The sequence below is a fragment of the Gopherus evgoodei genome, unplaced genomic scaffold, assembly GCF_007399415.2.
Source record: "Gopherus evgoodei ecotype Sinaloan lineage unplaced genomic scaffold, rGopEvg1_v1.p scaffold_40_arrow_ctg1, whole genome shotgun sequence".
Classification (NCBI taxonomy): Eukaryota; Metazoa; Chordata; order Testudines; family Testudinidae; genus Gopherus; species Gopherus evgoodei.
This window is the reverse complement of record NW_022060061.1, coordinates 1,137,625-1,150,378: the sequence shown is the minus strand read 5'-3', so window position 1 is coordinate 1,150,378 and position 12,754 is coordinate 1,137,625. Positions and strand designations below refer to the sequence as shown.

At 49.2% G+C, this 12,754-nt stretch overlaps 1 protein-coding gene across 11 annotated transcripts in view; it reads right to left on the bottom strand.

Moving 5' to 3' along the window:
- SMARCA4 (SWI/SNF related, matrix associated, actin dependent regulator of chromatin, subfamily a, member 4) overlaps positions 1-12,754 on the bottom strand; it is a 90,047-nt gene that overhangs the window by 2,868 nt on the left and 74,425 nt on the right. For 5 of the 11 annotated variants that reach the window (XM_030545897.1, XM_030545896.1, XM_030545895.1 and 2 more), the window contains 11 exons: positions 12,105-12,212; positions 10,705-10,791; positions 8,939-8,985; positions 8,575-8,741; positions 7,556-7,719; positions 6,355-6,582; positions 6,037-6,135; positions 5,696-5,773; positions 4,266-4,493; positions 2,726-2,979; positions 1,170-1,278 (listed from right to left, as the gene is read on the bottom strand). In XM_030545897.1, coding sequence (XP_030401757.1) covers positions 1,170-1,278; positions 2,726-2,979; positions 4,266-4,493; positions 5,696-5,773; positions 6,037-6,135; positions 6,355-6,582; positions 7,556-7,719; positions 8,575-8,741; positions 8,939-8,985; positions 10,705-10,791; positions 12,105-12,212 — 1,569 coding nt within the window. The remainder of the gene's footprint in view (positions 1-1,169; positions 1,279-2,725; positions 2,980-4,265; positions 4,494-5,695; positions 5,774-6,036; positions 6,136-6,354; positions 6,583-7,555; positions 7,720-8,574; positions 8,742-8,938; positions 8,986-10,704; positions 10,792-12,104; positions 12,213-12,754) is intronic. The other 6 variants (XM_030545898.1, XM_030545899.1, XM_030545902.1 and 3 more) reach the window with 6 other exon arrangements.

The window sequence follows — 12,754 nt, the reverse complement described above, 5'->3', positions numbered from 1 at the left end:
GTGGGAGCTGCATTGGGCACAGTTTTGGAGATGAGACTGAGATGGTGGAGGTAGGAACAGGGGCAGAGTGCCAAGAATCATAAGACTGGAAGGGACCTCGAGAGAAATCTAGTCCAGTCTCCTGCACTCGTGGCAGGACTAGGGATTATCTAGACCATCCCTGACAGGTGTTTGTCTAACCTGCTTTTAGGAGGAGGGTGCTTGCACTTTCTGCCGGGGCTGTTTTTTTAAAAATTGCCTAGAATCCTGCTCCCAGACTCAGGCCCCAGTTCTGTGCATGCCTGTTGGCCTCCATTTTCATTTATTCCTCTGCACTGGTCCATGCTGGGGGAGGGCGAAGCACCTCGCTTAACACATGACTGGTGGGGGCTCAGGCATGACAGTGATGAGGCCACGATATGAACTGACAGAGAACAGAAGGCCGAACGCTTCCATTAGCTCCCCTGCCCATCAAGAGTTAACTGATGCTGGCCCCCCAGGACTCCAGTTCGGTGCAGATAAGGAAGCAGTGAGCTGCAAAATGCGCCAGCAGTTTTCCTGGGGGAACAGTTTGGCTGGAGGGAGGAGGCTCTCCAGTGAGAGGGGATTGCTGGGCAGCACAAGGAGTGGCTGGAAGCCCAGCTCCTGGAACACTCCAGCAAGTGCAGGGACAGAGTTAGCGGGTCCCAGCAGGCCAGCCCATTTAGTCACTTCTCTTGAGGGGGCTGGCCCAAAGCACTTGGCAGCACGGCTGTCCAACTATAAGACCTGACTAGAAGAGCCCTTGCTCTGTAGAGCTAAAAGCAGGAGGGGGCTGGAGGCAGAGCTTCACGACACAGCGGGGTGCGGCTGTATAGCTCTCCAAATGTTTTTAATGGTGGAGTATGACAGCACTTGGTAAGGGCGATTTTGCTGATCCCAGCTTAAGGGTTGGCCCAGGAACAAGCAAAGATGGAGAAGTTTGAATGGAGACCAGGGAACAGCTGGGCGTGCAGGGTAGAGACGCAGGGAGGGAGTTGGGCTGGGCCTGGCAGGACAGCAATGGTAGTGCCACAGGACAGGAAGAGGGCTGGGCTGGACTGTTTCGGATGCCTGAGCTGCATTAAACCACGGTGAAGACGCAAATCAAGGATGTGAAGTAAGAGTGCTGCATGGTGCCACAAGCATCCACTGAGGGCGGGCAGGGTTACCTTTATTTTTTTGAAATCCACTGGCTTGCGGATAAGCTCGTAGTACTCTGGGAGCTCTTTGCGAGAAGGCAACTGGATGAAGACTTCACTAAGCTGGCGTCCACTACTACTACAAAACAAGGAAGAAATACAGGATCAAAGACAGAGCCAATCCCCTGCCTCTCGCCTGAGCAGCAGCTCCCAGCCTGCCATGCAGAACTGCCACGCAATACAGGAGAACATGCTTCCTTTAGCATGGAGGCCTGCTCGGTGACGAAGGACGGACAATCGAATAGGCCAGCCAAGAAGCAGGCAGGGGTTACTGTGTTGCCTAACGGTCACTACAGCAAGAGCCTGTCAGCACTTTCATTACAACTCTCTGAACACTGGCCCATGTCACCTGACCTCTTTCTAAGCAGCACAAAATCCAGTGGTTCATTAAAGTACGGTGAGGAAAAGCAGCGATCTGTTTGGAATCAGGCAGGGAAAAACCTGGATGTTTCTTAAAAGGCTCCTAAGACATGGGAGGGGAAGGTAGACTGCACCAGAGCTTCTAAGCAAAGCAGGCATCAACTCCACTATGCTGCTTCCAGGATGTGCTCTAATGCACTGGCCAGTCACCATGGTTCAAAATTCACTTAGCATGTTGAGCTGAGACATTTAATACTTCCCTCGATCCAGGGAACTTTTCCAGGCTCTGAGTCAAATCAATCAATCAAAAGTAGAGGATAGAAAAACTATTTGTTCACTGGCCAAATAAAAGAGCCTAGAAAATCCCAAAGGAAATGGTTTGATCTTTTCAAACTGATTCACACAAACCACGAGTGTAACTTCTGCTCTGTACTGCAGATGCCTGAATCGCAACCCTCCATCAAAAAACAGCAATACTGGCACTCCCTACTGCGCCAGCCAGAAGAGCATCGCAGGGCCACAAGTGCTCTCCAGCTGTGCCCCAACCATCCTGTGATCAGCAGCGCACAGCACACAACAGCAGGGCTGTCGCTGTGCTTGACCGGATGCTTCCAACAGCATGCCACATCGCAGACATTTCAAGCCTAGAGGAAAGAGCCTAAGAAGGACCTAGCAGATCAGCTGATCACTGGAGAGAAATGGGACAGGAGCTGGATTTGTCAGTTGCTGCAGTTTGCCTGCGAGGCAGGGCACAAACTGGGTGGAATGAGGCAATTACAGCCTGACTCCCGAAGTTTACACAACATGCATCCTGGTCCACCCTCCTTTCATTGCCTTAACTGCAGAACGCAATCTCTGCTGCTTTTACACAGCAGCCTAGAGAAAACCCTCTGGCCGATGAATTAGAAACTGCCAGTACTCTGTGAACTTGTCTTCAGAGCGCTTTGCAAACACCAGCCACTCCTTAGGAGGCAAGCAAGAACGATTCCCGTTGTAGAGCTAGGGAATAAGACAGAAATGCCGTGGGTTTACGCCATGCCTGCCCAGGCAGGGACTAGGATTTGGGTGTTCCCCCCCACGTGTGTGTGCACTGGTGGTTAAAAAGACAGAAAAGCAGCCCCTATGCAGGAGTACTGAGGAGAGTGCCCATCCCTTGCTTCTCTTACCTGTCCTTGTATTTAATCACGGCATCCACTATCTTCTTCATTTTTTTGGTGAGGTGGGGGGGGTTTGGGGAGAGCTTTTCGGCGGGAGGCCTGCCGCGCTTTTTCTGCTTTTTGCTATCATCGTCTTTGTCGCGGCTGCGGGTGCTGGTAGTCGGGGTGGCAGAGCCGACATCAACATCTCGCTTGCGTTTGCGCGATGATTTCTTCTGACGAACCTCCTCCTCGATCTCCTCCAGCGTGCCCTCCTCTATAGCCTACGGAGGGAGGGGAGCAACAGAGCAGCCGCTAGCACTGAGACTGCTGGGCAAAGGTGCGCAGAAAGGGCAAGGGAGCTGCCTGTGAAATGCTAAGCACCCCCATTTATACGAGGCTTTTAATTTGCTGCACTACTGACCAGAGCGGTCTGCCCGGTGGGGCTGGGGTTGGGGCTGGATGGGCTGCCCCTTGCCGGCGGACAGACCTCCTCCCAACCTGAGACCTTAGTTCAGGCTGTTACCGAAAAGGGGTTCTCCGACTTGTTCATATGGTGACCCCCTTCTCCATACTGGGACCCCTTCCAATTTACCCATGTGGGAAAGGCCACTGGGTTGGCTACATATGCTAATGCTCTAGTATTTTTTGGAAGTGGCTGCTCGTTGGTAATGGGCTAAAGCATCTCTATTCTGCTGAGTGCATCTGAACCATGCACATGGCTTGAGGCTTTTCCTCCCAAGAACAGAAGGCCTCTACAGACCTGCCTTCCACTCATTACACCCAACTGATCAGACTGTCTCTAACTGCCCTACATTTAAATTCAAAGCTGGAAAATGCCCCAGATGTAGGGGAGATTTTTAGGTGAACACGGAGGTATTTTAAGATGAAGAATGTATTTGCTGGAAGGCTATTGGAGGAAAGCAGAGGGTGCCTCAAGGGTTAACCTCCACAGAAGGAAAAAGGGTATTTCTGTTCTCTACAGCTAAATCATCATCTAGCTTCCTGTCCAAGAAAAGCTCTTAAGATCCCATTAATGTTAATTCTTGAGCTGCTGCAGCCTTCCTCTCCCTGCTGCTCAAACATCCCCTTCAGCAGAATCAACCCTGTGGCACTCGGCTGCCCATCAAGGTGCATTCTGCCTGGGAGGCTCGACAGCCGTTAAAGTAGCAGTCAGCTATGGCGTGGCTTCTATTGGTTAAACCCCTCTAGAGCCCTGTGATGGGGTGAGGTGAGTTTTTCAAATACCCAGTACCAGCATCAGATGGCGAAAGAGAAATTGACCCTAACGCAACAAATGTTTGGTAATAAGCAAATGGGTCGATAGCATTTCATGAATCAATAGGACTGATTCATGCTGCTCCAAACCCTTAGTGGAGATTTGGGTAAGAGACAACTTTCCTTGAGTTGGTAATGAAGCATGCTGGGGGATTCAGCCACACATCCAAAGCAGGCTGATTTTAAGCTATGCACCATCAGAGTCTCCAGTACTGGGTATTTTCTTTAGCACATAGACAAAAACACAGTAGAAGCATAGATTTGAGAAGGCCATTGGAGAACGATGCTGTACCATGTATACCTTGAGCCACTGCTTCTCGGTAAGCGAGTCACTGTAGTCCACCTCCTTACGGTGACGTGACCCTCGCCCAAACATCTTCTCCTCCTCCTCCTCACACGTGAGTCTCTCCACTTCAGCATCATCCTTAATAATCCAGGATGGCAGCTCGTCCTCTTCCATTAGACGTGGCTTTCGCTTTGGATTGCGTGCTTCCTCCCGCCTGCGGTCCAGGTCCATGCGCTAAAATAAGAGGTGTTTGCTGGGGGGACCGCTGGCCCAGCAACAGAGGGGTCTGCGGCCATTGCCCGAATGCATCTATTGGGGGGTTAGCTGGCCCATTTAGGCGCTGGTTAGTCGAGGCAGGTCATCTCTACAGCAGACGTTGCGGGTCATGCAGCTGACCCCAGATGGACCAGGACGTGACTGATCTTGGCTTTGGAAATATCAAACTGGCCCAGGCATCCAGCAGGTACCAAAGAGCAAGGAATGCTGCAGTGCAGTGTGTGCAGCCTCCGGGAAGGGGTGCTCTCTGGTGACTCTTGGTCAAGCAGTAGCCATGCCAGTTGGCTCCAGAGGAGTGCAGTTCTGCCATCTTTGAGTGCAAGGCCCTTGGGAAGCTTTGCAGGGGGAGGGATACAGCAGGGAATGCAGCGTGTTTGTGGAACCCAAGGGGTTTGTTTAACAATTATTTAAATACCTATGGATTCATTACAGCTCAACAAATACATCAGGTTAAGCGCTGCGTGAGCATATTAGCAGGCGTGAGACTAACCACTCTGAAGGACAAGGTACTAGAAGAGATCACTGAAACTGGAGACAGACGAGCTATTACTGGGGGTCATCTCTGCCAACCGTCTTCGCTAAAGCTGGGTTGTCCCTACAGTGCATTGTTAGTGTGTGGTTATTAATTATCGACTTATCCAGGCTCACAAGATCCTAGAACGTCTAATGTGGGGCAGACATGGGCAAGCCCCCTCCTCCACACGCATGTATCGGCATTAAGAGTACTGCTGAAGGAGTGGCATTTTCTAAAGGAGTCTTTTGTGCTCTCTGAGTCACATGGAACTGTCTACAGATCTCCCAGCTTAATAAATAATTTTGCCTGTCCTACTCCCTTTCATCTGAAGATCTCAATGCACTTCACCAACATACTTCAGGAGCACGTTATGGTAAGTATTTTTCCCCATTACATCTAGGGTAAGCCGAGGACAGGGGAAGAACCTACTCAAACTTTTAGACTCTGCTCCCCATCCAGAGCCAGGAATAGACCCCAGGAGCCCTGACTCAGGCCCCACTGCTCTAATCACTAGACCCCTAGTCCTTACTCAAGTCAATATATGTTCAAACATAACGAGCTCAACTCTATCAGAAATACCATTGCCTCTGTTACCCGGAAGAGAGAGAGGGGCTCAGTTCTCTTCCATGGCCTCTGCCACGCTCACCATAAAAAGGTCAAATTCCTCTTCATGACGGGCAATCATCTGGTTGACCGTTTCATCGTCAGGAACTTCATCTTCTTCCTGCAAGATTTCAAACGCCTGGCTTAATGGCGAGAGAAGCCGCCGCGGCAGTTCGTATGCTGGGAACTGAACACCGAACATTGCTACCATCTGACGCCTGTTCGGCTGCCCGTGTGAAATGAGTTTTGGTGGTCTCAGTCCAGTGTCTAGTGGACAGGTATCCACATTGCAAGAGACCACCACCAGAGTTGGCATCTTTGTTGGCAGTCTCAGCAGTGAGGCCAAGGATTGAATGGGCATGGAGACTGAACTACCCCTCTCACCTTTAGAGGTGGTTCCTCCAAGTCAGGGTTCAGGCACAGGGTTGAGGCAGTGTGGGGGAAGCTTGCACTGCCACTGCCGCTGCCCGTGCTGTATCTGTTCTGTGGATAAATAGAGGACTTCAGTCTCCAGGGCTGTCAATCCGGCACCTTTCACCGACACTAAAATTCACTTCAAAAGAGAAACAAGTGTTCATGCTCTTTCCTTCCAGCCCACATGCCCTTGGCCTCGGGGACGCAGAGCAACGGAGCAAAAGCCAGCCACGCATTCACCATTCATGCTCTGGAGTAGCAGGGAGGGTGACCTGCACCGCCCCTTACCTCATCCTGCTCCTCGTGCTCTAGGATAGCCTGGAGGAAAGCTCTCCGCTCATGGCTGGAGGATTTCTGGTCGAACATGCCAGCCTGGATGACCTTCTGATCAACATTCAGTTTGTACTTGGCTGCAGCCAGGATCTTCTCCTCCACGCTATTCACGGTGCAGAGGCGGAGCACACGCACCTCGTTCTGTTGCCCAATACGGTGCGCTCGGTCCTGGGCCTGCAAATCCTGAAGGGGGGAGCACGTTGTTTGCAGAGTAATTTAAACCTCTCTCCTTCCCAGGTAAATATTTGAGCCTTTAAATACATCACCGGAAAAGCATACATGCCTCTCAGAGCTACCTGGAGGATCTCAATGACTCCAGAGGATTCCATTACATCCACTGGGGAAGTTTAACTAACCGAAGCAGTTCATTTTGCTGACTGCTCTTGTACTTGGCGATTCAATGCATGTTAGAAAAATAGGCCACTGTGCCTAGCTATTACAGCAAACTCTTGCGACAGTGCCCTTCACTCAGCCACCTATACCTCACCCTCTGACGGAGCTGAGTGTCTACACGTGGATTCTTACTAGCACTGGTGAACCTCAGGGTAACATGGAATAAGAGGACAGCAGTGGGCTTCAGTGGCTTTATATTACATTTGGTGTGGGTGGGATGGAGGGATCTTTAACCTCAGTCACTACCAGTGCTAACCATTAATCACGTTAATTAGCATTGTTAGCAATGATAATTATGCATCAGCCACAAGAGGACCTCCTGCTGTATGTCAGCCCACCCTGCCTGTCAGAGAGGAGACAACTGGGAGACAGGCAAAAAAGAGTTCTCGACTCTGCTTAGCTAACAAATAGCAGAGAAAACATGGCAACCTTGCTAAGACTAGCATCTCGCGTGAAAGCCTTTAAGACAGTTTGAGGATGAATTCCAGCTGCTAACCAGTTAAAAGCCAGCTTGCTGCATCCTCACTGCTATTTTAACCACAGTTAAGAACACCGTCTACAGCGCAGACACATTCTTAGATCCTTATGAAGAGGTTAAACCAGCATTACAGGTACACAGTTCATCCAAGCCCCACGAAAGGGACACACTAGTCCTTTCTCTTGCTCTTTGAGGAACACAAGACTCGTGTCTCATGTACACACAGAGAGACAACCACGCCCAATCCCGTATTAGGATCCTCATGAATTCAGTAGCATTTTTTACCTGGTGCGGATTCCAGTCACTGTCAAAAATAATCACAGTATCTGCAGACTGTAAATTCAGTCCCAGCCCTCCGGCTCGAGTGCTCAGCAGGAAAATGAAATATTCAGAGCCGGGCTCATTGAAGGTCTTCAGCAACATGCCGCGGTCTTCAGCTTTAGTGGTTCCTAGAAGCCCAGGGAGAAGAGAGATGTCACCATTTTCCTCCCCTGAAAAAAGTTTTCTATTTAACATGGACTCGGGACTCCACAGAGCAAAAAGGGGTTCCAGCTTGCTCAGAAAGTGTTGAGCACCTGCACCCCTGAAAACCAAATCCATTGGCGGTGGCTCAAGGTGGGCACCCCTAATCCTGTCGCATCCAAAATCAGTAGTCATGACGACAAATTGAGGTCTGTGCGTGCAGTGTGTGTCAAGTGGGAAAGCCCTTTGGGATCCTCCAGGACATAAAGTGTAATGTAAGGTGACCAATGTATCAAAGATAGCAGGTTACAAACATCCAAGAGGAAGCTGTTGATGCTGGGTGAAATTCCAAGAGACAACACAAGGCCTATGCGCCATGTCAGCCTACAGAACAGGGCTCTTCCTGGAGTTGACTTTCACCAACTTAAAAGGAGGTGAAAAGCAGTAAATGGATTAGCAGTGAACCACCTCCCTAAACTAACCTTACAAGAAAAAAAGTGTAAAGTATGTGCAACCCCGTTAATCCTTTTTCCCCAGTCATAGGTTAAAGGAGAAACATGTCCAGGAGCAAGTGTGCAATGATGAACCAGCTTCACCAAGAGTTAGTACATGATGTGATTGGTTACGATAGTTCCATGATTTAATTTTTATGAATGGCATTGTTAGTTTCATGCATGTTTCCCACGTGTGCTGCTAAGCACACTGCATGGCAATGAGCACTGAAAGGAGGTTTGTTATTTGATCATTCGTTATCTACACATGCAGGGTTTAACCTACTGAGATTGCCAAAGCAGAGCATTCAGGAGGGGATTGCAGGTCTCTCTGTTACCAGCTGAACTCACCATCCAGCCTGAGGTATTTGAAGCCACGGTATGCAAAGTAATCTTCCATGATGGTCATGAGCGAGGTCATCTGACAGAACAGCAGCACCTTGTGGTTGGTGGCTCGTAGTTTGGGAAGAATCCGGTCTAGGAGCTCAAATTTGCCAGATGCTCGGTACAGGTCTAGTCTAGTTCACAAGAGAGGATTGGAAATAAGTGAGAATCTGATGCTAAAAGAAGGCATCATCCTCACATGCAAATGACAACTACCAGTGCTTCTAACATTAATACACTGACCTAATCCAAGTAATTCTTCACTGATAAACCACACCACACTTAAACTACAAATATCCTCCTTTGTAAAGCTCAAAAGCATTCAACTTACCCCTGTACAATACCTCCAGTGAAACCTAAGTGCTCTGAAAAGGATTCCTGCAAACAAAAACAGAAACACTGTCACACTGATTGCACCAAACTCTTCTATACAAACACAAGTGTCCAATAAATCCACCAAACTCTTGGAATTGCCCTAATGGAAAACTGATCCTCAGGTCAAATCGGTCTAATCTTCTGCTTTCGTGTAGCTTGGGTGGATAGCAACAAGTGTATACCTAGGTTTGATAGCCAGCACATTGCCACAGCAGTGAGCTGCTGAATGTCCTTCAGGCCTCTGGCAAAGGAACAAAGGGGACACTCAGATGCAATGTGCTCTATCGTGGTGACCACAGTTGCATGCAGGTGTTTGCCTCATTTTCCATTTGAAGAGGGTTTGCCCAAGTCTCCCATGAGATGTCCTGATGAGATTCAATCTGCACCAGTCTTTCTGACATAAAATCAAAACCCGATGGTTCCTTGGCAGGGTCAACGACGAGCTGCTTGTTTAGCGTGGTCGAAACGCTCCATGTGACTCTCCACTGAGCCTCAGCATCACAATTGGTGTAAGGGTCTTGATGCGGTTCCGCAGAGGGTTGTAGGATTTTAATCTTGTCTTCAGCAAGTTCTGCAGGTCATCATGCCGCGGGATCCCTGCGTTTGCATTGACATGATTGAGAAAGCGAGATGTCTGAGGAGCTCTTCTAATCTGCTGAGACTGGATGTGCGATAGGACCGGGAGCCAGTGGTGTGAAGTCAATTTGAGTGTCCCGACAAGATGCGCATGGCGTTAAGTTGAATGTCAAGGAGTTTAGCATGACGGCTGTCAGACCACACGAGTGCACAGCATTTAGCTGCACAATATACCAAAGCAGTTGTTGCAGTTTGTTGGTCCGTGGACTGGAGCCCCATGATGTTCTGGCCAATTTTCTGGTAAGTGCGAAAAAGACCTGATGTTCTCGAGGTGTTGTTGAAAGGTCTAACTCTGGTCCAGTGTAACACCAACATACTTGGGTTAGCCCTGTGACCGATACTCTCACTGCAGAATTGTGCATCCAGTTTGGTATGAGCCATTTTATTCTTCGGCTGGAAAGCGGTTTAATTATAAATGGTAATAGGTTAATTCATAAGATACCCAATTGCTGTATGAAGGCCTGGAATGAATGTGTAGGAATAAAGTAATTTCAAAGCATCTGTCTGGGGTCACTTGAGGTGAGAAGATGATCCCAAGGAGCGAGCTGGAGCACCGATTCACTAGTGGAAGGCTTGTTTCGTTGTCTCTGAGGAGAGACTGCATCCAAAGGCATCAGCTTGACAATGAGCCTTGACTTTGCCATTTTTAATTGATATCACTTCATTGAACACTCCATGTCTGAACAGGTTTAAACCAACTTTGGATGCTACAGGGGAACCTTTTATGATGAGACACAGGAACGCTACACAGTGCTGCCCTGAAAATTTACCCTGCAGCGTCCAAGAACAGCTTAGTTCATATGTTACCCATTTTACAGAAAGGCTGATCTGTATACTATGGCCCTTAGATCCTCAGAGGAGCCTCTAGGCCAGGGATCTCCAAACTTTTTTGATCGCGCACCCGTATCAGTAACAAATTTTTGAGCATGCATCCCCTGCCGTGCCAGCGCTACCATTTTTGCAGAAGCAAAAAAAAAAAAAGGGGGGGGCTCCTCCTGCCGTGCACCCCCAAGGAGCCTCTTGTGCACCCCACTTTGGAGACCACTGCTCTAGGCAACACTGATACAAATAATACTACAACATTACCTCTATGTGTTGAAACATGTACGGATGATTACAGATCTTCCTCAGCTGCATGATGGTGTTCATCAGGGTTTTTGTACCACCTTTGCCCTGTGTGAAGAAGACACAAAATTACAGATATGTCCAAGCAGACACAAGCTGTGAAAAGGAACGTGGAGGATCTGCTCCACCCCCACTGCAGTCATGGCATCCTACACTCTTGGCAAAAATCTAAAATCTCACATAAGAGAAAGCAAATGGCTGTAGCTGAGGACAAAGGCGAAATTATTCAGAGGCCGATCACGTTACCTTTAGTAGCTAACTACGTGTGTAGAACACTGAAGACAGTGAACGGCTGTTCTAGCATGGATGGGACATGGGATGCACCTTCACTTAGTTTTCAAAAGTGAATGTCACACAGATCTAGTAGCAGAGCTGCCACTTTAGGAGTGGGATCCAACCTCCTCCATACACTAGCAAGGCTAATTCCCCCAGCCTCACTGCTGTGAAAGCTGCCCAGAACAGCAAGACAACAGTACAGCAATGTAACACATTGCTCAGAAAAGGTGAACTTCAAGGTGTTAAGAAGAAACCTTAAAATCCTCTTCCGCAATCCAAGGAATAAAGGAATTTTTAAAATGAGGGTGAGGGCGGCTCAGAGGTTGCATACTGGAGAAGTGCACACTTCACCTTCGGTTCATTTTAAAGCTGGCCCAACCAGGTGCTGCCATCTGACAGCTGTTGAGTGGCTTGTGTGAAACAAGCTGGTGCTCTCCAGGAAATTCCTAATAGTTCTCCACAGCACAGGATCCTTTTGGGCAGTCTTAGGAGAGGCATGCACAGGTTTAGGTCCTGGCTATGTGGAGGAAGCTTGCCCTGCCACTGCTCCTGCTGTATCCATTCTGCGCAGTGGGGCTTTAAGGCCATGTCTGCACTACAGGTGCTATGGTGGCATAACAATACTGCTTTAACCCCGTAGTGTAGACAGACAGTTATCAAAGGGGTTTTTCTGTTACTGTAGGAACTCCACCTCCCCGAGCAATGGTAGCTAAGCTGACCGAGCTGCGTCTACACCAGGGGTTAGGGTAGCACAGCAATGGCGCTACAAGGTGTGGATTTTTCACATCCCTGAGCACTGTACCTATATCTAGATCAGGCCTCAGTTTCCAGGGAGCCAGTGCCAAATGCATTAAGGGGATTCTCCAAAGCACAAAGAGCAGCTAGGCACCTATGAAAGCGAAGGGGATTTGGATGCTTAACTCCACAAAAATGTCCCCCTCAAACTGTAGCAGCAACGTGACTGGCAAACAGCGTGGGGAAAAAAAGCAGTTGGGAGACAGGCCCCTGTATGTGAAATGCTCTTTGGCCCTGCTGCACGTAAATGCAGGGAGAGTAAGTAACAAATCAGGGCCCTAGTGCCACACCTTTTTATCCTTCTCCGAGCCATCGGTGAGCAGCACTCCCTTGGCCTGCATGTGTCTGTACAGCACCCTCTGTAATGCCGACATGTCACACTTGATCACATACTCCACCTGGAAAGCAGAGGAGAGTTTAGTAACCAACCCACCGTCATTCTCTGCATGCTCCCAAAACATTTCACTCCTACGCCCCCGTCACTGGCTTGTTGCCCTACACCACCCCCCTTTGCTGTACTGCTCCGAGCTCTCTGCCAACCACTGGACTGTGACTTATTTCCCAACCAACTAGCACTGTTCTCAAGCTGGCCAGAACGCTGGCGAGACACTAACCACAGGGCTCGGTGTGGTGTCTTTATGATGCTGCTGGCCCCAGGAGCAGCAGACTGGGCACACAAGTCACTCCTGTGGAACTGTGAGGCACACACAGCCATCACTATTCTCCCATCTTCCCCACTTTGAGCCCCACCGCCTCAGCGCTAGAGAGTTAAGCCACCAATCTGGCTTGTTCTCATCAGGCTAGCACAGCCCATTGGGATGAGCACAGTAAGCTGAAAAGCTGCAAATATCGTCTCATTGCAGCAGTTCCTAGAAAGAAAACTAATTTGGAGTCCCCAGGAGTTGGAAAGGTTTTTTCCCTTAGCCCTGGAGTGAGGAAA